The sequence below is a fragment of the Netta rufina genome (genome assembly GCF_964035555.1).
Source record: "Netta rufina genome assembly, chromosome: Z".
Classification (NCBI taxonomy): Eukaryota; Metazoa; Chordata; class Aves; order Anseriformes; family Anatidae; genus Netta; species Netta rufina.
The window spans coordinates 22467750-22495736 of record NC_140126.1 but is presented as its reverse complement, the minus strand read 5'-3'; the positions used below and the strand labels follow the sequence as shown (position 1 = coordinate 22495736).

At 40.7% G+C, this 27987-nt stretch overlaps 1 protein-coding gene across 1 annotated transcript; it reads left to right on the top strand.

Moving 5' to 3' along the window:
- Positions 1–1101: 1101 nt before the first annotated feature.
- On the top strand, positions 1102–27011 carry ANKDD1B (ankyrin repeat and death domain containing 1B; the record flags this gene model as incomplete). Its single annotated transcript, XM_084305145.1, has 15 exons — positions 1102–1225; positions 5234–5370; positions 7406–7504; positions 9313–9411; positions 9504–9608; positions 11277–11375; positions 13009–13107; positions 14450–14548; positions 15494–15592; positions 16661–16759; positions 20339–20437; positions 22031–22126; positions 25567–25765; positions 26482–26613; positions 26953–27011. 15 exons carry the CDS (start codon positions 1102–1104, stop codon positions 27009–27011), a joined length of 1644 nt encoding a protein of 547 aa, XP_084161271.1.
- Between the last annotated feature and the right edge of the window lie 976 nt (positions 27012–27987).

Below are 27987 nucleotides of genomic sequence, written 5' to 3'. Positions count from 1 at the left end.
GGGCTGCCATTGCTCGGGGACTGGCTGCGATCAGTCAGCTGGTGGTGAGAAATTGAGTGGTGCATCGCTGCTTTTGGGTATTCTTTCCCTTTTAAAATTTTATTTCCCTCCCTTCCCTTCCATATTAAACTTATTTATTTATTTATTTTCCCCCCTCAATTCTCTCCCTCATTCCAGTGGTGGGAGGAGTGAGGGAACAGCTGTGTGCTCTGCTGAGCTGCCTGCTGAGTTAAACCACATCACCAGACTTTGCTTGATGGACAAACTTTTGAGTCGTTCAGGTTAAATTTGCTGTGGACACAAATAATCTCAGAGGTTAAGACTGTAATTTAATTACAAAAAAAAAAAAAATTATAGTGAAGGAACTCAATGTCTTCAATTGTGTAAGGCAGAGGAATGATAGTTCTGTGTTCCTTGGGCTACTTTTCTGATATTTTATTTTAAATGTCAGCAATAACAGACACTAATTTTAAAGTAAAATTTAACTTAGTCACTCACATTAAAAGTCAGCAATTTTTATGCCCTATTTCAGGTAATGATTACCTACATGAAATGAAATAATCTGTTTAAGCAAACCAACGTAAATATCGATCTGGAATTCAAGATAAACAGAATTTTCTGATTAGATAGATTATGTCAGTTCACTAAAACTGAGCCTTTGGTGATTTTACTGATTGATTTGATGATTTTACTGATTGATTTTGCTAGACCTAGACAAAGATGAGCAACAGTGTTGTCTGCGTGAAAATTAACTGAAAGTCTTGTGACCGGATTAATTACAACTGTTTCTGCTACAATGTGCACATTTCTGCTCAGATTCCTGCCAGAAGCGCCCCGGTCTCTTGCATCCTCAGAGCATGCCATGCTTGCGGGGGTGTCTGCGATCCACTAACCCTGTCCTAACACAGAATAACTTTGAGAGCAACAAAAGGGCCTTCTGGAAAGGCCGAATCTGGTGGAAGCTGGTCTGATGTGGCTGGGCAATGGTGTGCTGCTGCCTGCAGCCTGGCTGGGTGTGCTTGAGTCAACTCAGAGCCCCAGGAACCGGTTTTTCAGTGCAGCAGGGAAAACACACCCCAGGCACCTCCCTCGGCAGCCGGCATGGGGCTCCTTCCCTCAGGGGAGGAGGAAGAGGAGCTGCCAGCCATGATGAAGGGGCTGAGCCACCTGTTTGGTGCCAGGGAGGATGTGATGCATGGAGAAGCGGCCGCCAACCACAACAGCTGTGAGTGTGCGGGGACTGACGGGAGGTCTGGCTTCCATGCAGTGACCCTGAGCATTGCACTGGGAAGAGAGGAGCTGTCAATATGAGATCCTGAGTGGGGTTTGGTGCATCCATCTTCCAAGACACAGCGTGTCCTGCCATCCGCCTGGCACCCTGCTTTAACCCAGGTTGTCCAAGAGCACTCACTGGGGTTAGCACATGCTTGAGGTTAAGCACGTGTAAAGTTTCACAGCCAACAAATGCCTCTGCGTTGTGTGGGGATGCACATGGCGATGGGAGGGAGTTCTGGTCTCGTTGCACTTGGTGTGCTGTGTACTGACAGTGGACTCGAGATTTTATCTTGCAAGCTGGTCTGCGAAAGAACAGTCCACAGCAGCGTGGGCTGCAAATAGTGAAAATGGGTTATTTGTGGAAACTGAATGGTAATTATTAAACTCTGCTGTGACTGTGTCCTGTGATTTCAGTGTGATAGTCACTGAACCCTGTTCTGGGTCATGCTTCCTGTTTCCCAGCTTGCAAGAAGGGCAGATAAAGAAAAGCAGTGAATAAAATATCACTGTTGGATTCAATACAAAATTTTCTCATGACTTCTTTGAATTGAAAAATTATTATTTTGGTAAAAGATTCATGTGACCCTATAAAACATCTACATTAGTCATTTTGTTTTCAGTTACAAACATGAAAATACTGATAAATAACCACAACATCAAATAAGTGATTTATTTTTTTTTTTGGAAACTATACAGTGAAAATAACTGGAATACTTTTGTCACTTTTATGTTTTCCTTCCTTAAAATTCTTCAGACAATTCAAATTTCTGTTTGTTTCCCTTGTTCTTTTGAAGATAATGGCAGATTTCATATTGTGGGTTCTACAAGAGGAATATAAAAGTAGGGGAAAAGAGGGAAAGATATAAATTTATAAAAAAAAGTATAAATTCCTTATGATCCTGTCTGTGAGTAGTGAAATCTACAGTTCATTTCTTACTTTAGTGGAAACAGTCCTTGGTTGTTTTGTTACTCAAAGATGGATCAAAGCCACCTACTGTGAAGTGAGACTTGAATATGAGGAAATTGAAGGTATTTCAAAACCTGAATTGCTGTTGAGGACTTTCTGTTTTCAGGTCAATTGAAAGTTGAAGTAAACTGCCCGTTTACGTGCCTTGCCAAGAGAAAAGAAAGATTGGGTTATTCAGCACTCTGTATTAAATCTTAGTATGTATTCTTTGTAGATAGGACTGTCTGAAAAGGAAATCAGCTGTTAAAATTAATATTTTTACTTACCTCAAAAGTAAAATTGAAAATAAAATACAACTTCTTATGAAACCTCTAAGGCATTGAGTCAAACTTCTGGGAAGAAGTGAAGGAAAACAACTCAAAATGAGTGACAGCTGCAAATGGTTAGTGGATTGCTGCCTCTGCTTGAAAATCAAGTGATTAGTAATAATGCAAGAAGTGCCAAATTCTGGAGACCACAGCTTAGATAGAAAGCTTCCATAAATCTGTAGTCTGACAGCCCTTTGCTCTTGTAATTTCATGCATGAAAAAAAATCATTTTGCAAAAGAAGCAAAAAAAAAAAAGAGCACAGTGGTGTGTCTAGATTGCTGCTGTTCTTGATTCTCTAAGAAGTATTAAGAGAGAGAGACTGCTAAGAAACATAAAACCTTGAGGGAGGGAAAAAAAAGTCTAATTTTTAACAGTGTATTTCCAGTTCATGACTTCCACACAGGAGAGAAAAATCAGTCATCAATTCTTTGTCTGAGCTAAAAGCAAAACTGTCCTTGCTGTGCAGAAACAATAAAATAAAATAAAAGCACTGCTTCCTCTTGTTTCTTGAAGGCGGAGTAAGTAAACTGCTGGGATTGTTCCTGAATGCCCTGGGATGCAACAATTATCTTCGCATCTTCGTGTAAGACACATATGTGAATGTTCATCAGCAGACAATAGCAATGAATGTGGCAGAACTGTAACTAATTGCCGTTATTTGTTGCAGAAAGTTTTATTTCCACATTTGCCACAAACGTGCTTTGAACAAGATATCCTACAACCATTTGTTACCCATGTTTGAAATCAAGGGAGTGGAAATACTTAATTCTGGGTATAGACGATGAAAACTACAAGTGAGGCATTTATTCTGCAAAGACTGCTGTTTGCAATGCTGATTTTTCTGCCAGCCACGCTCCTTGTCGAAGATGCCAGCTGAATGCAACTCCCTTGACACACAGTCTGTTTGAAAACTTGAAAATAATGTGTTTTAGACACAGAGAATCAAGGAAATAGGATTAACTCTATGATACCTGTTTGTTTGTTTTGTATGAGTCTAGACAAGTATTCTGGGGAAACATCACTTTAGCCTTGTCCAGTGCATACACTCTCCTCAAAGGATCTTCTGCCAGCTGTTGCTACAGGCAGAATACTGGTGCACAGGGACTTTTGCCCTAACTGGGTATGACCACTCTATTATAATAACATACCACTGTTTTGGTGTGAAAGCTGGTTATTGCCTTTAATGCTTGAAAGCTAACACAGTCGTCTATAGCAGTATTATTATTTAGCTATTTAGTCCAGTGGTGCATTTTTATTTTCAACTGTTTATTTTTTTGGTCTTTTCCCTCATTTCATAAGACAAGAAAAACTCTTCTGTGATTTCAAGGGACTTTTGGGAGGATGCTTCTGTAGTTTGAGGTGCTTGGCTAGTGTCATAAAAAAGCAGGAAACTGTTTTGGAACTGTCCAGTTTGGTTTCTAGTTTGTTTTGTACAGTACAACTGTAGTTATTTCCACTGAGATTATAATCACATATAATGCGTAAGATGCAATTAAGTGACTGCCATACTGATTTTCTTTAGTATACTCTGCAGCCATACAGCCTCAACTGTATTTTCATTAGTTGTTAATGAACTTAGACATAATACAGCAGAACAGATTTGCATGAGAGTCCTCTAAGGATGAAATAATTGCTGCAGTTTCTAGTTCGACAGTGAATACTGTCCTCCCTGTTGATGTCATTAGGCAAGCAGCCTTCTTAGCTTTCATGTCAAAATATTCTAGAAAGAAGGTATCTAAAAGAAAAACATTTTGAGTGTGATATGCTACTGAATTAAGCATATCTTAAAACTGATACCATAATTTCTCTCAAGTACTGAATTAAATGTTAAGGCAGAAACATGCTGATAGGGAAATAGTCTGACCTCTAAGTTGGCCAAATTCATGATCAGACACTGGTATTTTATTTTCCAAGGTCACTAGATATTTGTTGAGTTTTGTGGAGGTGTTTTGTTACAGCTGTCCATTTGCATGCTACAGCTACTTCAATTGGCTGAACAGATGTTCATCTTCGGCTTGAGACATTAAAGGATGGTCCCAACTTAATAGTAAATTCCCCATTCAGGCCAAATTTTGAGTTCAACTATTCACAATTTTTTCCTGTAGACCTTTTCTTTTTTCTCTTTTTTTCTTTTTTTTTTTTTCCCCTTTTTTTTTTTTTTTTTTTTTTTTTTTTGTTGTTGTTGTTGTTGTTTTGGTTTAGTTTTGTTTGGTTTTGTTCTGTCTGTTTTTATTTTGTCGTTGTTGTTATTTTGTTTTGTTCTTTTCCTGCACAGTTGAAGCATGGTCACTGCTACACATTTTAATGTATTCTGGTGGTGTGCTCTGTTGCAAAATAACAGCTTTTCCAAGAATAGGAAATAAATGCTAGAGTTTGTACTGTTCATTGTTAGGTTTATAAAATGCCTTGAGACCCATTTTGATGGCAGAAGCTTCATAAATGAACTCTTGTTCCTGTGAGCAGTGCAAATAATGGTAGTCTGTGCTGTGAAAAGCCTACTTCTGTTTGCACTTAAAAATTTAGACTAGAAACATCAGCCAGATGTCTCTAGAAGAAAAAAATATAGTCCTGAAACACTTCCACTTTGAAAAGCAAATGATTCACATAAAGTATGAAACCAGGACAAATAAAAGAAGAAAGAATGGTATCTGTCCTTTAAGTTTGTTAAGGCTATTTTTTTAGTAATATATATTTATTTTGAATGTCTTTATACAGTATTACCAGATGAAAGAGAATTTCAACGTGCTGCGAAAATGAACAATTTGGAAACCATGGAAAAGCTGTTTAAAAAGAGTGTTAATATAAACGCTGTAGATACTGTGAGTATAAAGTGCCCAAAATGCAGTGCTCAGGGGGTTGCGTAGCGGACACACAGCTGGCTAGAGCTGGGTGGGTCCCAATCCTAAAGATGACTAACCAGTGTTTCATGTGTCCAGTATGGACTGTAGGATTTCATGCAGCACAACTCACAGGTTTTTGCATTTAGCCACTAGGCTGTGCATAAAATTAGGACCTAAGGGCATCTAAATTGTGGCCCTTGCTCTGTTACTGACTGCCTTCTTGTGTAATTAATTCCCTGGGTTTCCCCATCTTTCAGAAGGGGAGGACTTAACCTCACAGTCACTTTGAGAACGAAACTGTGCTGCTAATATTACAAACTTCAGATGCTGGTGTGAAGTGTTACTGTTCAGTGTGCATGGAACCACAGAAGTGTGCTACCACAGCTTCTGGCTTCACACTGAGATCAGGTTTCAGATTTGCCATAAATAGACAAGAACACATATCTTAGCTGATACCAGCTCCAAAGTCTGAGGACACACACATTTCACAGTAACTAAGTAGAGTGCTGTGCATCAGAGGTAGTTGGACAACAACACAGAGGTCCCCAGTATTTATGCAGGAGTTGAGGAGAATGGTTTGCTCTTAGTGGCTATGTATAATTCCCTTGCTCATGAACATCCTAACATTACCTTACTCGTAGAAGCAAAAACATTGCTTCCTGTGCTTACATGCATTTCACCCTACTGGGGAATCACGGAGAAAGTAAATCTGCATTCCTTTTTTTGTTTGTGAAAAAGAGATGGAGATAAAGATTTATTTTGAGTAGAACTCAAACACTCTTGAACAGTGACCATGTACCAATTAATTGCATACTTCTATAAATATATAGCAGGTGACCACAGAGCCCAGTCACTCAAAATATTCTTGTTTCCTTACAGTTTTCCAGAATTTGGGAAATTAAACTAAATATAGTTCCAGTCCAAGAGTCTGAATCTTTACTCTCTCATCCTTAAATCAGGTCTATAGTATGATACGTGCTTGGATATTTTGCATTGACTGGTGCTCATAGCAGGGACTTAGCTTATACTGGCAGAACAGCTCTTGCATTTATGTTGATTTTTCCAACCCCTGTATTTCCAAGCCAAATAAGCAAGGCTGCCAAAACTTAGCTAGTTTTGCTGATAAAACTATTTCTGTGCAAGCGTTTTTTTTTCCTGGCATAAATCCCACCTGTTTATGTTTTAATTCATATAGCTGTACATTTAGAGTTATAAATGAATCAGTCAGCTGATCTGCATAGAAGCACAACAGAACAAATCCAAACTGACTTTCAAAGTTAAATGCTTATGTCACATATGGAAACTCTCAGTGAGTTATGTTAAATCCAATTATGGTCACTTCAATTATAACTGAAACTCTTTCCACCAAGGTTTAATTCATTTTAACCAATCTCTTTTAGATTCACACCATCAGTTACCTTAATGAAAAATTAATTAAATGTTTCTGGTAAGCCTTGAGCTGTTTCATCTGTTTAAAATTACTCACTGTTCACAAGGTGGAAGCCTTCATTTGCATAGATAATGGCTCAGTCTGGGAAGGTGACTCAATATTGAGAGAGGAACCTCATCATGTGTCGCAGAGATACAGTAAAATGTGAGGAGGATATGAAAAGCAAATATAATTGTGTAAATCTAGTCCTCAACGTTTTCAAATCCAACTATATAATAAAATAGTACACATGGGTGCTTCTGGCGCTGCATGCGTCTCCTCTAGGCAGTGTATGATTATTTAATCCCACTTTGACCGTGTGTTTCAGCCAAGGGATTATTTTGGTACATACAACAACTCTGTAACTAAACTGTTCAGGTTCTGCACAAAATCTTTATGATCAATACCTACATTCTCTACAAGGGAACAGAAATACAACGAACAAGTTACAGGGGAAATATAAAAATGTATGCATATATTAACCAGAGAATTTAATTAATAATCAGAGAATTCAGAAATCCTGACATTTGCATTAGGAAAAGAGCTGTTTTGTGTATCTGACAACCAAAACATTGCTTATTTCAGCTGAAGCGCACAGCATTGCATTTTGCTGTTGCAAGAAGCCATACATCTGCGGTGGATTTTCTTCTCCATCACAAAGCTAGACTCGATATGGCAGATCAGGTAAGCTGTTCTACATGTTTGGATTCACACAGTGTAGCAACAACTCAGGGGAAACATAAAGGTAAATATTTCCTTTACAGCCTGCATTTTGCAAAATTAGGTGGTTGCTGTAAATGCTTCTATTTTTCAAGACTACACACATTTGAATGAAAAAAAAAACCACATCAGTAGTGTAAAAAACAGTGCCCAGATCACTGGCAATATTGAATGTATGTGTAAGAACAAGGGTGGTTGCACAAACACCTGGTCTCTGTGGTAGCTACATATTAATCATTGGCCACTTGTATATGAAAGTCGTCACTATAAGTAAAAATTGGATCCAGAGATTGCTGGGAGCTCAGAAAATGACTGCTTGTGTTCCCTTTCCCCTTTCTGCTGTGAGCAGCATGATGCAAAACTGTCGGCTACTCTGCAGCCTCCGAGACTTTCAGAGTTGAGCAGTTTATGGCTAATTTGGCTGGGCCAGATGGCAATTTGCAGCGCAGGGTTTTATTCAGATGCCATGACCATGTTATATACCATGTTATTAATAAACAGGTTATTCAAGCTAGGAGTTTTCCAGTGAACTGCAATTTGTTTCCAGAGAAGCTATTTGTTTAGTTGTTATATAATATGAGTTACGCATATATTTCATCGTAAGTAATGAAAATAGAGTAATCATTTACATACACACACACACCACTTGCTTCTCTCTTCTTATCCACCATATGCTGCAGTATTTATTTATTAAAAAAAAAAAAAAAAAACGAAGAAGACAAATTCCATGCTGGAGGGACTGGTGGGAGGGAGAAAGTTTCGTCATTGCTATTTGCTGTTGGAATGAAAATCAGATGAGAGAGACCTGTCCGTGCCAGTAGCTGGCAGCTACAGGCCTCTGTGTTCACTTGCAGTGTAGGAAAGCCACCCACTGTTCATCACTGTTTCATTTGCTTTAGAGCATTGTCCTGCACTGCCTGGGCAGTGCGTGTCCCACGCAGAAGGAAGGCACTGCTCATTTCTTCATGGCAAATTATTTCTCAGATTGGTTCAGGCATTAAGGTGACTCAGAGCATTTTTATTTTTTTTATATATTTTTTTAAATAGCTGGGTCGGGTGCACTGAAGCCAGCTTGGAAACATAAACCTTCCCCCCAATGCTGGGGTTCTCTTAAACACTCAGAATATTATTCTAATTAAGGATTACCTTTTAATTATTGGCTGTTTTAAATTCCTTGATTCCTTGATTCCTCCATCTTTATTCAAACATTACTGGAAACACTCCATTATATTTAGCACACAGAGCTTAATTATTATGACAATAGATGTTATATTTGATGGTGATTCATGTACTTTTTGACAGTTGGATTGATATTGCAGTTGATAAGAAATGGAATGAACATACTGTGAAGAAGTAAAACTCTTATGAGAATTTGGGAGAAGGAAAGAAACGTTTAAGAACAGAGTTAACTGGAAAATCATGGTGACTCACGGAAATAGGGTTGTTATACATTATAACCCAAAATGTAATTCACTGCACCCAGAACTGGCTCCCTCAGGTCATCACACAGTTTCGGGAGAGATGGAAACATTTTTGGGTAGTTTCACTCCTCCATCCTAGAACAGGATAAATCCTTGTCTGGAAATGCCAGGCCTTCAGTAAGGGAGAGGGGGAGCCTAAGCGAACCTCACTCACACTGCCAGCTGATAATGCTGATGCTCTAGTGCCTGTGGAACAGACCCCGCTTGTACACTGCATTAATCAAAAAGATTAAATAAATTTGGCGGGATGTATTTTGGTGCTAATTTCTGACTTTTTCATTTTATTTAAAGCATGGCCTGACAGTGATTCATCTTGCAGCTTGGACTGGAAATCTGGATGTAATGCGAAAATTAGTTAAAGCAGGCGCTGACCAAAAGGCTAAGAATGAGGTGTGTTGATGACAAGTTTTTATCAACTGTAAACATGTTAGTGTTGGGAAAAAATCAAACCCATTCTTACAGAGTTGCTTGTGGTTTTTCAGGAAGGAATGAATGCACTACACTTTGCAGCCCAGAACAACAGTGTTAAAATAGTTGATTATTTTCTCCAAGATCTTCATCTGACTGACTTGAACAAGCCTGATGGGGTACAATATGGTTTTTTTCTTCTTTTTTTCCTTTTATTTATTTATTTTTTTCCCTGTTTATTCCTTTAATGTTGTGAGGCATCTGTTGTGGGCAAAACAATCTTGGCTTGGGAGTTCCAAAGAAATTAAATTTATTACAGCTTGCATAAACATTTAATTACTGATTTGGGTATTGAGAAACAAGTGTGACAAACTGCCTGACAGGCACGTAGAGAAAGCACCTTTCCTCCCTGCTTGCCTGCCTGAGGTGAGCTCTAGAGGCTGTTCCTCCCTTGCTCCCCTTTGCGCTGGCCCATTGGTGAGGTGCTGGGAGGCAGAGGGGGTTGGGGCCTGTCCAAGGTGGTTTTCTTTTTGCTGATCCTGTTTCTCTGCTCTGGTGCAGGGTTCCTCCATGAGCATCCCCCTGCCTCTCCTCCCTTGCATCCTCTCACGTCTCAGCCTGTGCATCCTCTCATATTTCCTCTGTTATCAGCCTGTGCACCCTGCCCATAGATGTGGCTGCCCTTTCTTTAATACCTGGCAGAGGTACCACACATTCCTCTGGTGGGTTCAGTACCAGTGGTTTGGTTTTGTCCATTGCTGACAATGCAGGCTTCTTCCACCAGTGGAGTATAAACCACATGCAGCCTTACCACAGGGCTGCTTCAACACTTCAACAGTGCCAGGGCCTTGTCTTCATCGTGTTTTGCTATGCCTGTAGTTTTCCTTCCCACTCTGTTGGGATGTCGCTTTGAAGGCTTGCTTAGCTAGGTAGGGTATTGTATCCTTACAGGAGGAAAAAATATTCTTATAGGATCTGTCACCAAAACAGCAACTCTTTCCCATGCTTTTTTTGAGCCTTTATTTGTATTGACTGAATTCTGAGTTCTGTCTGCACATGACAAGGCTGATATTGAGAAGAGTTTATTTAACAAAACAAACCCCTGTGGTTTAGGACTTCAAGGAGTCTTCTTTATATTGAAGCTGTATCAAAATTATGTTATAGTTTCTTGCATTTTTTTAATTAGATTTTTAATATAGGCCACTATCGGATAGCCTTTGACAGTTGGTTAGATGGTCTCACCATCTGACTAGTGGTATTATTGTACCAGGATTACTTTTCACTGTTGAGTTGTAAATAGTTGGATAAGTTTTTTGTTGTTGTTGTTTAGTCTTAACTACCTACAAACAACAACAGCAAAAAACAATGTACAGTATTAAATTCAGATCTCCTGGATGAAGTTTCTGAGACGCAGCTGTTGTGGTCTGTGCTTGTAGAATTCAGATTCAAGTGTGTTAGGCCGTGAAAATAAATTATTAGTGCCTGCTTCTGAGCATCTTCAGACATTTAACAAAACAGTCCTTTTGATGAATAGTTTAATACCATGAATAATTAATAATTAAATATTTTGAGCAATCTTTATAACTCATTTGTTACCATTTCCAATCAGTTTTCAAATATTTTCTTCAGGACAGACAAGATGTATAATTTGTTGGGATTTTTTTGCAATACAAAATTTTGCTTTTTAAAAATTCTTGCTTTTCTTGTATATACATACTCTTCTGCTGATGAACTTAGTCATTATTATATATAAGTGTTTATGCAGAATAACAGGTGCATATATAGGTAATATATCTGATAACTGGAAGCTTTCAATAATTCTATTTCTTTCCATGATTATTTTCTAGAAAGGTAGAAAGCCATTTCTCCTGGCATCTGAAAAAGGCCATGTTGACATGATAAATGACTTGATTGCTCTAAAGCTGTTCACATCTGAAAAAGATCAGGTAATGCTTTCTTTTCATGCTTAGGAGAGATTACTTTGTTTCTGTGTAGTTCCTGCACAACCCAGCAGTATGAATAAGCTGTGCAGGTGCTGTTGTGCTGGCAGTGATATATGTTGGACCATCAATGACACAAGGATGATGATTTTTCAGTAATTAAGGGAAGACAGTGGAACTTGTGGTCCCATTGCCAGAAGACTTTTCCATACGCATCATTAATAATTCATGTAAAGCAAGACTGGCGTATGCTGCCTGTTGGAAGAAAAGGGAAAGTCTGGAGGTGAAGGTGCCAGCCTCTGTACTGGGACATCAGGTTTTCCATTTTCTTCACTCAGCTGTGTCTGTGTGCCACTGATGAGTGGCTAACTTTTCAGAGGTATTTAAGTACTTCAGAAAGCAAATAAACATGTGTGAGGATTTTTCAGGAGTGCATAAATGCCTGAATCTAATTGAATTTGCTGTTGACTCTGCATTTTAAGGTGTCTTACTAACTTTCAAAGTCCACCTTTAAATTTCTTTATTCGTTACGTCACTATTACTGGACTGAGCACATTGGTGTTTCCTTGCCTGAGGCATTGCAAGGACAAATATATAAAAAATGGTGAAAAGGTCAGAAATCGTGTTCATAGAGCCATGTAAACAAGCATTCAGAAAGTCATGCTGTCATTTTGGTCTTCTGGTAATCTATTAAATGCTGCCTTTCAACCCAGATCTCTGCTGTGCTAAGCAGTCTACTAAAAAAGGTAAAAAGACAGCCTTGTCCCAGGCAGCTAGCAGGCTGAATGTGTAGAGCAGCAGTCATGGGAGCTAAACTTTGTGATCCTATAGAGTGAGAAGGTAACAAGACAGGACTGAAACTCCACTCCTGGGTCATTAAAAGCAGCTGTACCTATCCCTTAACAAACATACTTTTTTTTTTTTTTTTTTTTTTTGTAAAAGAATTTTGGATTTTTTCCCCACTAACAGTGTCTTTGGAAAGCTGTTCTGGAATCTCCTTTCTTGGAAGGTCGGGATCCTTCTCGCAATTTCTATCTTCAGTTTGTTTCTAGCCAGTTTTACACTTGTTCTTATGCTAGCACTGTCTTTTAGCTCAGAAGCTTTTGCAGTTCCTGATAATCATTTAGATTGCCCTTCATGTCTATTTGCTTACTGGTATGCCATATTTTTCTTACTTGGCTAATGAAGAATCATGCTGATGGTGAAGAGAATTAAAGATTGCTGCCTTGGCATCAAAGCCATAACAGCATCATATATACTTACTTAGGTTTTGTCTCTTAATCCTTAAGTCAATACGTCTGGGGACTTGGTATAGTCCCCACAGGAAAAGTTTTTTTTCTGATTCATTCTTTAAAAGTTAAGATATTATTATTATTATTATTGCTAGTAATGCACTGCAGTTTTCAAAGTGTTAACAACCATCCAGACCAGCAAGGTCACAACTATATGCATGAGAAAATGCTCTTTTCAAATAAGCCTGGCTCTTGAAACATGCTGTAGGTTTGCCACCACTGCCCTGTGTATAAGAGAGAGACAGAAGGACAAATGGCTTTGTTTGTTGTCCTTAACGTTTGTTGTCCTTGACGTTTTGGGTTTATTCTGTGTTCTAAAATGTCTTCTTTGACACCCTAATTTCAAGGAGGGAAACACCGCCTTGCATCTAGCAGCCAAAAATGGACACAGTGAAGTTGTAGAAATTCTGCTCAAACAGTGGGAGGAAATAAATGACCTCAATCAGGTGAGGACACAAATTACTGAAGGAAGTAAAGTTAGAGATTTGAAAAAAAAATAAATAAATCACAAATTACACTTTAAAGGAATATTTTTTTTCCACTGAATGGACTTTATTACTTCTGCTGCTTTCCTAGTGTGTTCATGTCCTGTTTCATTGTCCCTCCTCCAATAAATTCAGCTCCGCTAGCTTCTTCAATGTCTCTTGCTCTGTCCTCTGTTCCCCATGCAATGACCTCCTCTCCATTTTGCATGCCCTATTTATTTGTAGAAGAAAATGGTCCAGCAGAAGAAAGGAGTAAGGTGTATCCACTCCTTGCTAAGGCTCTCCTCTTCCTTTTTCAGCAAAAAGCTTATGGGAGAAGGGTTCTCTCTTTTCCAGGTTGTCTGTTTGTGTTTATTTGTTGCTGTCACTTTTTTTTTTTTTTTTTCCCCGCCGTCCAAAGTTGAGGCACAGGAATTCTTTTGAAATGTGAAGCCTTCCTTTTTTTTCCAATATTTGACTAATTAAATGTGTTATTTCTGCACATAAAGCTTATGCTGCTTGTGTCCCTGCTGTGCCATGGCTAGTGGTGTCACCTATCTGTCCCGCTGGAGATGTTACTTTCTGTGGATAACCAGGTCACTCTTATCCCACCATGAGCTATATATTACAATAAATTCATTTTTACTGAAATGGTGGTGGTAGAAGTTGAAGCAAGGAAAGATCAGGAGATATGAACACTTCTGTGAAAGTTGAAGCTCTGGAGCAATTTTCTGTAAACCTTTGTCTGTTTTAGAAACAGGGTTTAGATCCTTGTGCTGATCATTTACACAGACGTAGCTTATTTTAGAGACCTCTTGTGAAGACATGGAGACTTTTGGCTTGTGAGGTGGTTTGAAACAAATATGCAGCAGAATTAATTTTATTAAAAGTGCTCCTTGTAGGTAGAATGTGAGATGGGAATCAGTTAGAAAGCCATGGCACTGCTATTGATTCCCAGAATCTTTGTTTCTGTTCCTGTTGATTGTAATATTCTCTGGAAGGAGAACAACCATGACAGGTGAAATAGTTATCTGTATTTTACATTTTGCTTTATGAATATCAACATAATTGTCACCCATCACTTAACTGTGAGTTGCCATTTCAGTGAAATGTTGACTTGGGAGCATTCAGATTATGCTCTCTTGTGATCATCTCCCCTTTTTTATTGAGTTGGATGAGCCTGATAAAGATAACCTCTGTAGTGTCATAACTTTATAATCTTTATAATTTTTATAATTACATGGCTTAAACAATTGGAACAGGCTTTTTTTTTTTTTTTTTTTTTTTTCTTTTTCCTTCCCCCCCCCCCCCTTTTTTCATCTAGAATGGAGAAACACCATTTTACTTGTCTGTTGAAGGCGGTCATGAAAAATGTGCTGAGCTGTTACTGGAAGCAGGGAGTGACATCAACGTTTTAACTCATGTATGTACACAAAATCCCTTCAGTACACTGCTGCTGGCACATCCTGGGCTGTGGAAATGGCTTTGTCTTCTCTCTTCTGTGTGTACTCACAGTGTATTTGCTCTGCTTATTTTTATAAAATGGTGTGTGTATATATACATGCATACACATATACTTGTATATAAATTTGGGAATGCAAAGAATGTTAATTGTGGAAGAAATTTAGCATAGATATATTTGACAGAATAATGATGTGGGCCTTTTTTATTTACTGCCAATTGAATAGTAAAACATATGGCTAGGAAATGTAACCATGTAGGGTAATTGAAAAACCTCATTTTTGGCAGCTTATACGCCTGAACTGATGACAAATCTCTTCCCCACATCTGGTTCCTGAACTCCAGTCCAGCTCAGATGTGTTAAATGGCCCTGGCATGCCTGTTGCAAGAATTTGCAGCAATGCCTGTGATTCCAGCAGAGTGAGAGCTTGTTTGTTTTAGCAGAGTTATTAACAGAACATTTTCTATTGATTTTTTTTTTTTTCCTTAATGTGTTATGTGACTGTAATGGCTTGTTAAAAGTCAAACTGAACTAACAGACTGGGAGATACATTGGGATTGTTGTAGTCCATGCCCCCAGTAAAGCTGACAATGTTGAATTATCTCTTTGCCAATAAAGATTGAAAAGGACTGTGCAGTACTGATGTTTTCAGCATATTTGTTGCATTGTGCTAACAACGGAAAGGTCCTCCAGTGTTTACAAAAACATGTAGCTGTAACTGGTGGCCTACTTCATACAATCACATCGTTTTACCAAAGGGAGGCCTTTTTTTGCAGGTGCATACAGGAGGCTAATAACACCAATATAAATGAAAGGCTATTCTCTATTGATAGCTGTCTTCAGTACCATTTATTTATTATTTTCCCAACAACAAAAAACATTTCTTGCCCATAATATTTCTTTCAGAACAACAGCAGTGCATTGCAAATTGCAATTCAGAATGGACATCTATCTTTGGTTACTTTTCTTATTGATAAGAATATTGATCTGGCCCCTAAACCTGAGGTGAGTGTGTATCAATACAATTTCCCTGCTGTTTCTTCAGTGTGCCCTGTCTTTATGGACTTCCTTGAGAATTCAAATACTGAATAAGGCCAAGTGGTTCCTTTATTATTTTTACTGTATTTTGCCTGTTGTGTGATGTGACTGAGATGATTTATTTTAAAGATCAGACTGTTTTTGCACTGGTTGTTCTTACTGGTTTCTGTAGCTGAAGCAACCTGTAAAACTGTAACTGAGGTTTTGGAAATGTTTCCAGTTGAGCACTGTGTGCGAGCTTTATTTATTTTTCTGTAGCCCCAAAGAAATGGTTGTGGTTTATAAAGATTAACGAGCTGGTGTCTGGCATTGGTATGGAATTATTTTTTAGCTGTATTTAACAGAAACTGATGAGTCACAGGTACAACAAGCAAAGTGATCTTGCCAATCTGCTGGTTGAATAGTGACTGGTGTTGGACCTGTGCCCCAGTTATTTTCATGAATAATCACTCAAATATAAAAACTTAATTTCTTTCTAGCTATAACTTGTTTTTTATAATTACTACAGCAAGCCAGGTTATTATGAAGGATATCTACAGTAGCAGTATGCTACAGGAGTTTATTCCTGGAAAGTAGATTTTGACAGCTGCATACTCAACACAGAATTATTCTGCCTCCAGCCTGTTCAAACAAGGGCAAACCCATTTTTCTGAGGGAACACAAACATTGCACCAAACTCCTCACTCTCAGCTAAGGCCAGCAGTGCAGCACAGCATGGATGTACACAATGCCTTGCTGCAATTGTACGTGGCAGCACACTGCTGTGCATGGTGCTCTCAGCAGCTGCAGCTTCCCCTGCGGTGTTTGCTTACCAGCTGCTGTAGCTGCGGCAGGAGCAGCCCACTACGAGGGATGCTTGTAGTGGGACCTCTGGCACTGCTGCATGCCCTGGGGTGCCTTGTCTGCAGCCCTGCGGCTCTGCAGGAGCACACCCTGCATTTTGTCAGTAAGGGTAGGTTTTAGCAGGAAGCTCTTTCTTGCTTGAATGGACTTCTAATAAATGCACCTAATCGTCTTGTTGCTTTCCCTCCACAGCAGAAGAATTCTCCGCTCCATTTAGCAGTCATGAATAATCATCTGCCGGTAGTAAAAGCACTCTTGGATGCTAATCATGATATAAACTTCTTAAATCATGTAAGAAAAACTGGGAATTAATAATAACTTCATGGCTAAAGAGGAGATTATGTGGATTTTTATTCCCCGCCCCGTCTTTTTTTTCCTCCTCATGAGCTCAAGGTATCAAAAAACAAAACAAACAAACAAACAAACAAACAAAAACAAAGAAACAGCAACAGCAAAAACAAAAACAGAAAGGAAGAGGCAGTTTAAGAGGCAGTTTCCCCTTTGTATTTTTGTGTGTGTGCATATGTATTAGTCACTGGTACATGCTGTGCTAGTAGTATTTGTGCAAGTACAGATAGCAAAATGTTATATACTAGGAAAATATTTGGATTAATTTATTGTTCAAGTGGTATGACTCATGCATAAAACATGACAGCAATGTCTCAAACCTGATTGTAGAGGTAAGCACAGTGCAGACTGTCAGTGGTCTGGCAGATCTTTTTTTTTCCCCTCACAATAACTGGCAGTGTACATTTCCCAAGGTATACAGAGAGAGAGATTTCTGGCAGGCTTTTGGGCTCTCATAACCTGAAGTTATCCAGCTGAAAACTAGTACTGTGCACACAAGCTTGGTCAGCTCAGGAGCTGTTAATTAATGGCAGTTCTAGAAAGGCCTAGCTATGTCATTTGAGATTTGAGAGGTTCCCTCCAGCCTTTCTCATTAAGAAACCATGGAATCCCATGAAGATTAGTGCACTGAAAGAGCAATCAGAGCTCCCTAATGGAAGGTGGAGCATTTCTCTGCTCTTTGGATGTATGTTGCTCTCTCAGTGTGCTGGGTCTGGCCAGGATGGAGTTAAAGGTCTTCATAGCAGCCCACATAATGCATGTTTTGGATTTGCGGCCAAAACAGCATTGATAACCCAGCAGTGTTTCAGCTGTCGCTGAACAGTGCTTGCACAGTGTCAGGGCTTTCTCTGCTCCTCGCTCTGCCCTGCAGTGAGGAGGCTGGGATGTCCAGGAGGAGGGAGGGGACACAGCCAGGTGGAGGACCCAAGCCAACTTAGGCAGTATCTGTGACTCTGCGTGTCCTCCCCTCCCCACAGCATCACCCTCAGGAGGGATGTCGCAGGTCTCTGTGGCGCAATCGGTCAGCGCGTTCGGCTGTTAACTGAAAGGCTGGTGGTTCGAGCCCACCCAGGGACGTGGGTGCCCATTTTCCTGCAGGTGGGGACCTGAGTCCATGGTGTTTGGCCTCTTGGCTGATCCACAGCATCATGGCCCCCACCATGGAGGGAGAGGAGTCCTCTATATTTGCATGTCTGCCCACTCTCACGGACTGTGGGACACTTCTGGACTGTGTCTGGAGGTTGTTGTCCATGTCTCTGTAGACCACCACCAACCATGAATCCCCTCAGATTCTGGACGCCTTCCTCTCTGCTAATCCACTGGCTGATGACAATGTATTTACTGTGGCTGCCAATTTACACACTCCCTCACATGTTTCCATGCTTGATCCCTTGTCAACTTGTTTTCAGTTTTTGTTCTTTGAGTGTTGTTTACTACTCTCTTTGGCTTTGCCTGGGGGAGCCATGACAAAGGCACTAGCCTTGAGCTTCTTGTATTGTAGGGTATTTGGGCCCTTCACAGCTGCTGTCCCCACGCTCTGAGAACCATCTCATGGAGAAGATTAACAATTACATCTTTTCTCCTTTTCTCTTCTGAGAGATGTTTTGTGGAGAGAGAACAGAATGGCACCTACCTTTCCTATCCTCCGGGAAAATAAGTCTTTCCACCCCCATTTTAAGGCCTCTTGGTTCCTTGATTATCCTTGCATAATCAGACTGTTTGCACCAGTGTGTGTGTTGTGATTCTGATTGTTGTCTGTAAGGTTACACAACTCATTGGGAATGCCACCAGGAACATGTCCCAAGGCAGTAGATCAGTGGGTGGCAGGCTGCTTGGAGGAGCTGTGCAGCTGCCCCAAGCCATTCTTGTCGCCCATAGCCTGGGTTTCACACCTGAATGGGCACGTAATCCCACTGACCCCATGCATGGTTTGTAGAAGGGGAGCCCTGCCTACCCTGGGGAAACACGGGGACTTCTGACGCTGTGCTGAGGCCTGGCACATTCCTGTTGGGCTGCTGCCGAAAGGCCTTGGAAGAGACAGAGAGAGACTGTCCCACCAGGGCTGCTGAGGCCCATGCAAGGCATATCCCGCCTCCCACCTGACAGACAGGGATGTTGCCTGCCATACTGGCCAGAAATAGTCTCCAAGGAATCTGTAATTTGTCCCAACTCATGGTGCATTTAACTGCTGAAGAGTAATTTAGGAGTTTCACGTGTATTCCCAAAAGAGCTCCTGTGAGACTTTATGTAGAATCTTGTGGCTGGCTCTCTTGGTAGGTAAGGTCATGGTGCATGGCTCTACAACACTGAAGTTAAGGTGGGATTTAATACTTATCTAAAGGTGAAGAGACATCTCCAACCACCTTTCTCCCAGCTCCTGGTGCAGCCCCAGCCTCCTCAGTGGCAGGGTAGCATGAGGAGCTGAGAAGGCCTTGGCTTAGCATAAGCACCACTCAGCAACAACTGAAACACCAGCGTGTTAGCAGCATTATTCTCATCCTAAACAGCACTGTACCAGCTACCAGGAAGAAAGTTAACTCTATCATCCCAGCTGAAAGCATGGCAGTCACAAAACCTTCAATTAAAAAAGGTTGCTGTATCATGTGAAATGTGCTAAGGGACATGTCCACCTACACAAGGTTTCCATAAATGAGAACACACCACATTTGCTGCTGCGTTTCTCCCATAGACATCTGGAATACTTTCCTGTAAGTGCAAATAGTAGAAGAAAAGAACAAGAGGCAAACACTTCTGAGTGAATAGGAAATGCATTCTTATTACTAGACTGATAAACTCCCCAGGGCACTTGCTGCTAGTTTCTTACTGACATTCTGTAGAAGGGTAAATAAATGGGTTTTATTTGGGTAAATGAAGCTGCATAAAGACCACACAACCCTAATTTCAGGCCAAAAGATTAGACTTGAAACGGAATGTTCCTTGACCTGTGCTTTATGTTAATGGTTTGGTCTTTTGTAAAGTTTGTTTTGTTTTGTTTAGTTTCATTTTATTTTACTGTGGTTTAAGGTTCACTGGACACTCCATATCATCATATTGTGGCAGGGCTGGCTAAGAAACCCTGTCACGGACTGCGGCACAATGTGCTGTTGAAAATCAAGGTTGTCCAGTTGTTTCTGCATGAATTTCAGCAGGGAAAGATTACTTGAGAGGCTAGCATGGCAGTTGGCACTTGCATGAATCACTCTATCCAAAGCACCTTGTTTTAAGAAGGTAGAGGAAGAAATCACATTATAATCTGTTAGAGGTGCATAACAGCAGCTTTGTCCTGACCCAGCTGGAGCTCTTGTCTGTTTTTCCTGCAGAGCTCCCAGATGCTGTCTTGTTTGCCTGAAACAAAGCCGGTAGTTAGATCATTGGAAAGTTAAATGCTTTCGTTCTGTTCAGTATTTTCTAGCCAGGGCCATCTCTTGTTGTGGATCTTCTGTAGATTTAGATTGTATGCATTTTTTTTTTCCCCTATGGGGACTTTGGTTTATTGTATTTATTTGCTGTTATTAATTTCAGAGGCAGGAAACTCCTCTGCATCTGGCAGCTGATCTTGGCAATGTGGAGCTGGTGGAAATGTTGCTGAAGGCAGGCTGTGACCTCAAGACCATGGATAAGGTAGATGACACTCCTTACATATGCAAAGCTTATGTAGCTTTATATTTCGCTTTATAACCTTCTTCCCAGAGATACAGGAAACACATGTTTCCAGTCATCCTTTGTAAAATGAGTGCAGCCAAAAGTTAGCTGTTACAAAGGAAGTCTGCTTTTAACGCTGCCTTACCTGCGGCTTGCAGAAGTCTGTATGGTATTGGCCAAGAGCTCTTTTTGAGCTCAGATGTGATGAAACACACCATGAGCAAAATCCAGCCATTTAATCATTTTTAAAAATGATTTCCATGTACAAAGCTGTCCTGATAAGAGTAAAGCTTTATGAAACTAGTGTTACCTCTGTTTTTGGTAACCTGACATGAACTTTGGGGCCCCACCTTTGCAATGAATTGGTACGCAGACACCAGAGATGTCCCCATCCTTGTGTACAGAACATCAGACAGGAAAAAGGGGAGCCTGTGTGGACTACATGGTGTTCCCCCAGCCTCCATACCCTGACAGCCAGAGTCCTCAGCCCACAGAGCGCACACACCTCTGCAAGCTGCAAGTGGGAATGCTCTCTTGGAAGCTCTTCCTGCCCACCTGCTGCAGGTGTGGTTGTGGTTGGAAGTGACTGAAAGCCAGGAGGTGCTCCTTGTGTGCCCAACTGCTGTGCTACACGTGCACACAGGATGACCGTGGCACAGGAGCCTGGAGGCACCCCTGCCTCCAGTCCCACCTCCCAGGGAGCACAGGGCAGCTTTGCAGGGTTGGAGTGCTTGCAGTCCCTGGTCTCTGTACTTGCTAGGTATGCCTATGCTGGAAAGATTTTTATGAAACATAAATTCATGGCTTCCAGTGTGATGCTTTCCTAAAAATGGGTTCCTAAATGATTTCCTAAAAATTAAAACTTCCTTGAGCAGAGCCATAAGCTAGGACTCAAAAGGTATCCATCAGGGAATTTTATTATAGCTGGAGGGTTAAAAGAACTTGTAATTTATTTATGTATTTATTTTTAATATACTTTATTTTATTACTGAGCCTTCCAGTAAAGGGGTTAGCTTCTTTTAGGCCTAACTTTCTGGAATGCCTAACACTTGATTTGTGGAGCATACCCTGAATATTCATACCTGGGGTATCTCCACTCAGTGCAAGCCCACTGTACAGAGAGAACCCTGAGAAGCTGCTGAAATGCCTCATCACCAAAGTGCTGGTCACTGAGATAGGCTCAAATGGACTGAACAGTCATGTGGGCTGGAATTAAAACAATGGCTTTTTATTCCTTTGGTTGTCTGCACTGTCCATGAGACGTTGCCTTCAGCTGTTATGAGAAAGTCATTCCCACATACCCTTTTCCTTCTGTGACCCAGAATCTCCTACTGCCCAAGACAAGATGTGGGTTTGCTCTTAAAGTAGATTTCCAATGCAGACGATGCAGCTCATGCAAAGCATAGGAGAGCCTTGATTGCAGCCATGCTGAAGCCATAAAATTTTAGTAGACATGCTTTCTTGAAGAAGAAAAAATAAAGAGATGGGGTTCTGTAAGCGAAGCTCATGTCTTTCTTCTGTGTGTCCTCAAATATGTGAGATCATGTCCTGATTCACTCTCTCTGCTTGCAGAACGGAAAAACTGCACTAGCCATGGCATCAAGGAGCAATTATGCCCTAATTGTAGATATGATCATTAAAGCAGAAAGGTATTATGCCACAGAACAGGTAAGAGACATCCTTTTTTTTTGTGCTGAGGAGAACTGTGAGGGAAAAGCTGATTCTGATCTTAGAGTGTCTTTTGCCTGGTTTGCTTTTGGCAGTCTACAAGACTGGCCTTGATAAATCAAGGACTGGGAACAGGAAAGCCTTTACCCTGTTCAGGTTTTATCCCTGTCCAGCAGTAAAGCTGTAGGCAGATTTTTTCATTTTTCTGCACCGAGCTCCACAGGCATTGCAAAGGGGTGGAGAGAGATTCTGACCCAAATTCAAACTGTGCCACCGGCATCAGGCCGGTGTCCTTCGGCACAGCAAAATCCGTGGCTGAAAAATGGAGGAGAGCAGGTGTCTGATTTTACTTTGCTGTGAAAAGCTCAGTGCTGCGGTGGGAGCTCCCTCTTCTGTCTGGCCTGCGTTAATTACTAACCTCAAGAAAGAAGGCAGGGAAAGAGCCAGGCAAGGCTGTGAAGTGATCACACGGCTTAGAATGACCTCAGATTGTCTCAATTTGTAAAATTCTTTCCCAAATTGGCATGATTATTTAAACGCAGGCTGCTTAGTGATGGCCCTCCCTAAGGGGCTGAGAGTCAGCTGAAGCCAGTAACTATTTTGGCTTGCATTGACTATCCCGTGTTGGTGGTGAATCTGCCTGTGCCCTATAGTAGGTAAGTGTCCGAAGGAGATGAGCTGACTTTAGCTCCTTTACGATCAAAGGAACATTTGGAGATGGGCTTCTGGTGAGGACCCCTTTGGAGACCTGCCCTGAAAGTCAGACTTATCCCAAATGGGTTTTGAACATTCAGGAGAATTCACGGTGTATTAATTGCTACCATCCAGAATATGCAGAAAGTTAATTTATTCCATTAATTACAGTCATAGCAATGAGCTACAAAACACCTGCTATACCTCTACACTTGATGAAGGGGACGTATTTCAAAGGAAGATGAAAGTTAATTTTAGGGCATGTTAATGCTCCATAAATAGTTTAGTCTTGCATTGGGTTGCTGTGTTCTTATTTGGACCCACAGGTTTATGTACATTTACTGAGAACTGATTAAATTTGTTGTGTTTTGATATAATACAATTTAAAATCCCCAAGCTATCTCAAATACTGTTTGTAGGCAGTAAGAGATGTCTATTGTCACATCCACTGTGGAAGAACTGGAAGAAGGAAGATGCTGACACTATTTATTTATGTAAAGGAAGTGGTTCTGTGAGCACCAGAGCCGGCAGGGCCAGCAGAAGGAATTCAGTCTTGGGGTGTAGCTCTGAGTTTCACTGCTCTTTCGCTCTCATTGCTAAGCTGCCTCACAAGTCTGTAACTTGATTCTTGTTCCTGCTTCCTGCTTGCCAGTGTTTGCTTTACTAGGCCAGGCAGGAGCCTCTCAGGGGTGGTATAAGCATCCCTGATCCTGCCTGAGCACAGGAATTAGCTGGCCTTTTAACACCCCTTCCAGCCCTATGTGTCCAAACTGGCAATGCTTAGTCGCAGGGAATTGTGGTGTTAAATCACAGATCTAGATCAATTATTATGATGAAAACCACATCTGTGAACTCCATGTGTTGCACGTATTTGACTTGTCAGTCCAGAGTTGTCAGTTACAGTATGGTTTAAGTGGCTTAAAGGGGAATTTAGAAGTGAGGTCACTTGTTGCCAGAGAAGATATGACAAGCCTGATAGCAGCAAGCACATAATGCTCCTGACCTTTTGGCACTGTTTGCTGAACTGCCTGAGGAGAAGTGAAGTTGTTAAAGCAGCTGGTTTGCCTGCAGAAGCTCAACACACACAGGGAAACAGAAACCTACGTGCTTGGTTCCCTTACCTGAAGCTAAGGGCAGGGCTCAGATGTTACGGCTAGGGAATATGAAGTTGCTCTGCTGCTGTTGCCATGTACCAAACCACAGTTTTACACCATTATTGTGGCAACTGTCTTTTTATTATATCGAGCAGACTCATCAGCTGTGACAACACTCTAGTTACAAAAGGAAATGTCATGTTGCTGTGAGGAAGTGCACGTGACTCAAATGCGTGTGAAAGGCTGTCTTGTTCTCCCTTGTTTATCCTTATTTTTTTTTTTCCTTTTTCTTTTTTCCTATTTATGGCTACAACTCAACCCTTCCCAGAATGCTTTTGACCAGATTTGAAAGCTGCTCTTACAGTCCCACACTGCTGCTGCCTAGACACACAATTAACAGCAAAGAGAATCTGCGCTGCTGCAAAGGGAGGAGAAACAAGCAGTTTTATTTTTGTTTATTTTGTTGCTGTGTGTGTGCTTGTGGTGGTGGTGGTGGTGTTCTATTCGTTTGTTTTTAAACCTCATGAAAGATAGACGGTACTGGAGAGAGCCTGAAGCGCTCACGTGGTCTGTCATAAACCTCATGCTGCACGTGTCAGGAAGCATGAGATAGTGACTGCATCAAGAAAAATGGATTCAAGCATACATGATAATAATTAGTTACTGAACTGAGTGTTGCTTTTTTTTTTTTTTTTTTTTTTTTTTCTCACAAGGCTCTCAAAAGGTTAGGAAAAAACTCTAATAACCCTATTTGCTTTGCCATCCTGAAAAAGGTAAGGTTTTTCACTTTGAAGACTGACCTGAAGCAGGCCTAGCATACGCTGTATCAAAGTAGTTTGATGTTACCTACATTAGGAATAAGACTTTTCCCTGGGCATCACTCAACTGGGGTGAAATCGCTGCTGGGCATGGCTCTTGCAGGGATGTCCGGAAAAAATAAAACAACAACAAAAAACCCCCACACCAGTCTCATCAATTCTGTTATGGGCAATCAGTGAATACCTAGCAACATCATTTTTAGGCTGGAGGGTAAAATGCTTGCTGTTTAGTTGGAATTTTGGTTTTGGTAGCTATCTAGTTTTACTTGTGCAGGCAATAAAACTAGATCCAGATTCAATGAGTGCCTGCACCTTGCAGGCTGGGGCTCTGTGTGCTATACTCAGGGTCTCACACAGCTGCCACCAGGTGACTGCTCGCACCCACTGCAGCCGAGCTGGGCTGACAGGGCAAAGGCAGGAGCAGCCAGAACAGGTGCCGTGCTGCTGGTACACAGCACGAGGAATGAGGAACAGCTGTGGCTGAACTCCAGCCACGTTCAAAATGTGGCCTGTAAAGCAGACAGCTGAAGGGCTCAACTTCTACCTGCTGTTAATTGCTATCGCATATCAAGTGCCAGAGGCAGCTTTATTTTGCTCTTAATGATACATATCAATAAACACAGGAGGTCCTTGTTTCTGTCATTTCCAGTCCTAAAACTATAAAGCCATGCTTCCAAAGAGCTCGACTTCTATCCAAATATGGTTCCTTTACTTGCACCGAGCATATCTCCTGCCAGTAGTCACGTATTGCTGTACACACACAGGGTTCACTGCATGCTGAGTGAAAAACGTTCCCACCTTTACCACAATGTTTGTCACTTGCTTTCTTTTTTAGGCACATGTAGGTGATGATGATGACTGGTCGGACTTTGGTTTGTCCTTTAAACAAGATCACAGTATACAGACCAAGCAAATTCGTTCCTCCCTTTGGAACCTGGCATACAATCAGTTAAAGCCCCAAGAATGGAAAAAACTGGCCCTGTTCTGGAAGTTCACAGATGAACACATTAGAGCTATTGAAGAACAATGGACAGGTAACAATAAATAATTGGATGGATAGGTGCAAGTTAAAGAAACCACATTAAGGCACAGAGCTGCTCTTTCATCTCTGTGGGTATGACAGATACACGCTGGCCGTGCTGTTTTTATTTGGTGTATGAAAGCGAGCAGTGGATGGATACAACACTCGCCCCTGGCTCTGGGGAGGCAGCACTGTAGGAGCACAGCCCAGTCCTGCTCTCCCTTTTGGCCTGAAGAAATCTTTCTCTCTGTAAAGCAAAAGCAGGAGCAGAGCAGCATGGACGGGTCCTGCAGGACACATGCCACGCCGGTGAGGACCTGGAGTGCTGCATGAGCCAGGAGGGCCCTGTTTGCACTCTAGCTTCCTAACTGTCCTGAAACTGTGACTTTGTTTTCAGGTATCTCAGTGCCAGGACATTAATACTTCTACAGCACACTTGCACTCATTTACTATTACTCCAGGGTGTATTTCCACATGTTACACAAAACTGAAAGTTAAAAATTAACTTTATGATATAATAGTATTGGATTCATCTTTTCAAGCCTTAGGATAAAATTTGTTTTTATTTATTTTAACCTTTATTTCTCAGTATTCATTTTGCTGCTGGGTGAGAAAGGAAGTGAGAGCAAATGCATTGGTTTTAAAAACCTCTTGTAACTCTAAAAGTGCAAAAGCACAAAATAACACTGTTTTCAGCATAGGACAGACAAATGATTTTGTATTGCATAGGGAAAAAAAGTTATAAAGAACATGGACACAGAATGCTGCTCATCTGGTTACATGGTATTTTGCTGGCTCATCAGAATCCTGTCAAGCATATATATGAAGATTTGGTGGCAGCAGGATTTCGACATTTAGCTGGTAAGTTGTGTGGTGTAGAGAGAATATTACCCTGTCCTCTGCAAGACTACCACGAGGTGCTGACATCCCTGCCTGTGCTGGGGAAGATGTGACCATGGCAGGGATGAAGGATGCTGTCTTCCTTTCTGGGAACCTGCCCTGAGAATGGGCTGAGTTTGGACAAGGAAGGGAGTTTAAGTGAGACACGATTTCCAAAGGAAGCAGAAAATATGCACTTTGCTTCCCTCCTTTGTCTTACAGAGTTGAAATGTGGTGGGTTATCCTTCAGTTAGATGAGTGCTGACCTTGCAAAAAAGCAGAGCCTGCCAAGCAAGCATTTTCTCTTCTTTGCTTTTACAGAAAAGATCAGAGCTCAAAGTAGCACTGACGTGGACTCCAGAAAATGTGAAATTTCATGAGTTCATTGACAGAACATTGCATAATGGGATTAGATGCCAGAAGGAAAGAAACTTTCACATACAAACAACTTTTCTGGAAACTAAAATACATTTGGAAGCCGTATGATTTTTTCCAAGCTAGAAATTGCTTTCCTGCAATATTGGTTAATTCCTTCTCATATGCTTTGCTATACAATGATTTAAAGTGAATGGCTGGCTGATAATTTACAGCTATATTGTTAAGCATGAACCAACTCCCTGCAATTTCTACACCTGCTTTAACATACATAATAATTCCATATTGGAACTGCACAGTTAAGCTATTTTGTTTTTGACATAAAATGTAAATGAGATGCTTTCTTGCTGAAATAAATTTAATAAGTGAAAATCATGTGTATAAATCAACACTTCCAGAAATAGGTTGGCACCTGGCTCCATTTGGGATTCAGGCTTTTATAAAGTCTTACTAGGATAATAGTTTTCCTGACTGGAGAGAGCTTTTCTCACGTTTAACTAGTGCTAGGATTATGACACATTTCTTCTTCAGCATTTATGTAGTAAAAATAAACAAAAATATCACCTTGTAAAACCACCTGCAGCTGGCAGCAGAACTTCCTGTCATGGCATAACCTTGTTTACATACTTGGAATATTTGATATTTTAACACTTAACACAGTGATCATCTATCTATTTCTTGTTCATGTCTTAACTTAGTATGTGGTAGTGACTTGCTTAATGTTTAAAGGTTTTCCGATTGCTGAACAGATTTCATATATTCATATATATATATTTAAAAATATATAAATCATAAAAATACTTCATATTCCTATCTGTAACAAAACAGTTTTAGCATATCTTGGAAGTATTGAAACATTGCCTTGCCTACCATAGCTAGCATTATTTTGTACTGAACTTTATCTATCAGCTTTTTAATACAAACAGTAATCTGTATCTTAGTCTTACACCTAAGCACCCTCTCACATGCAACCTGCTTTGA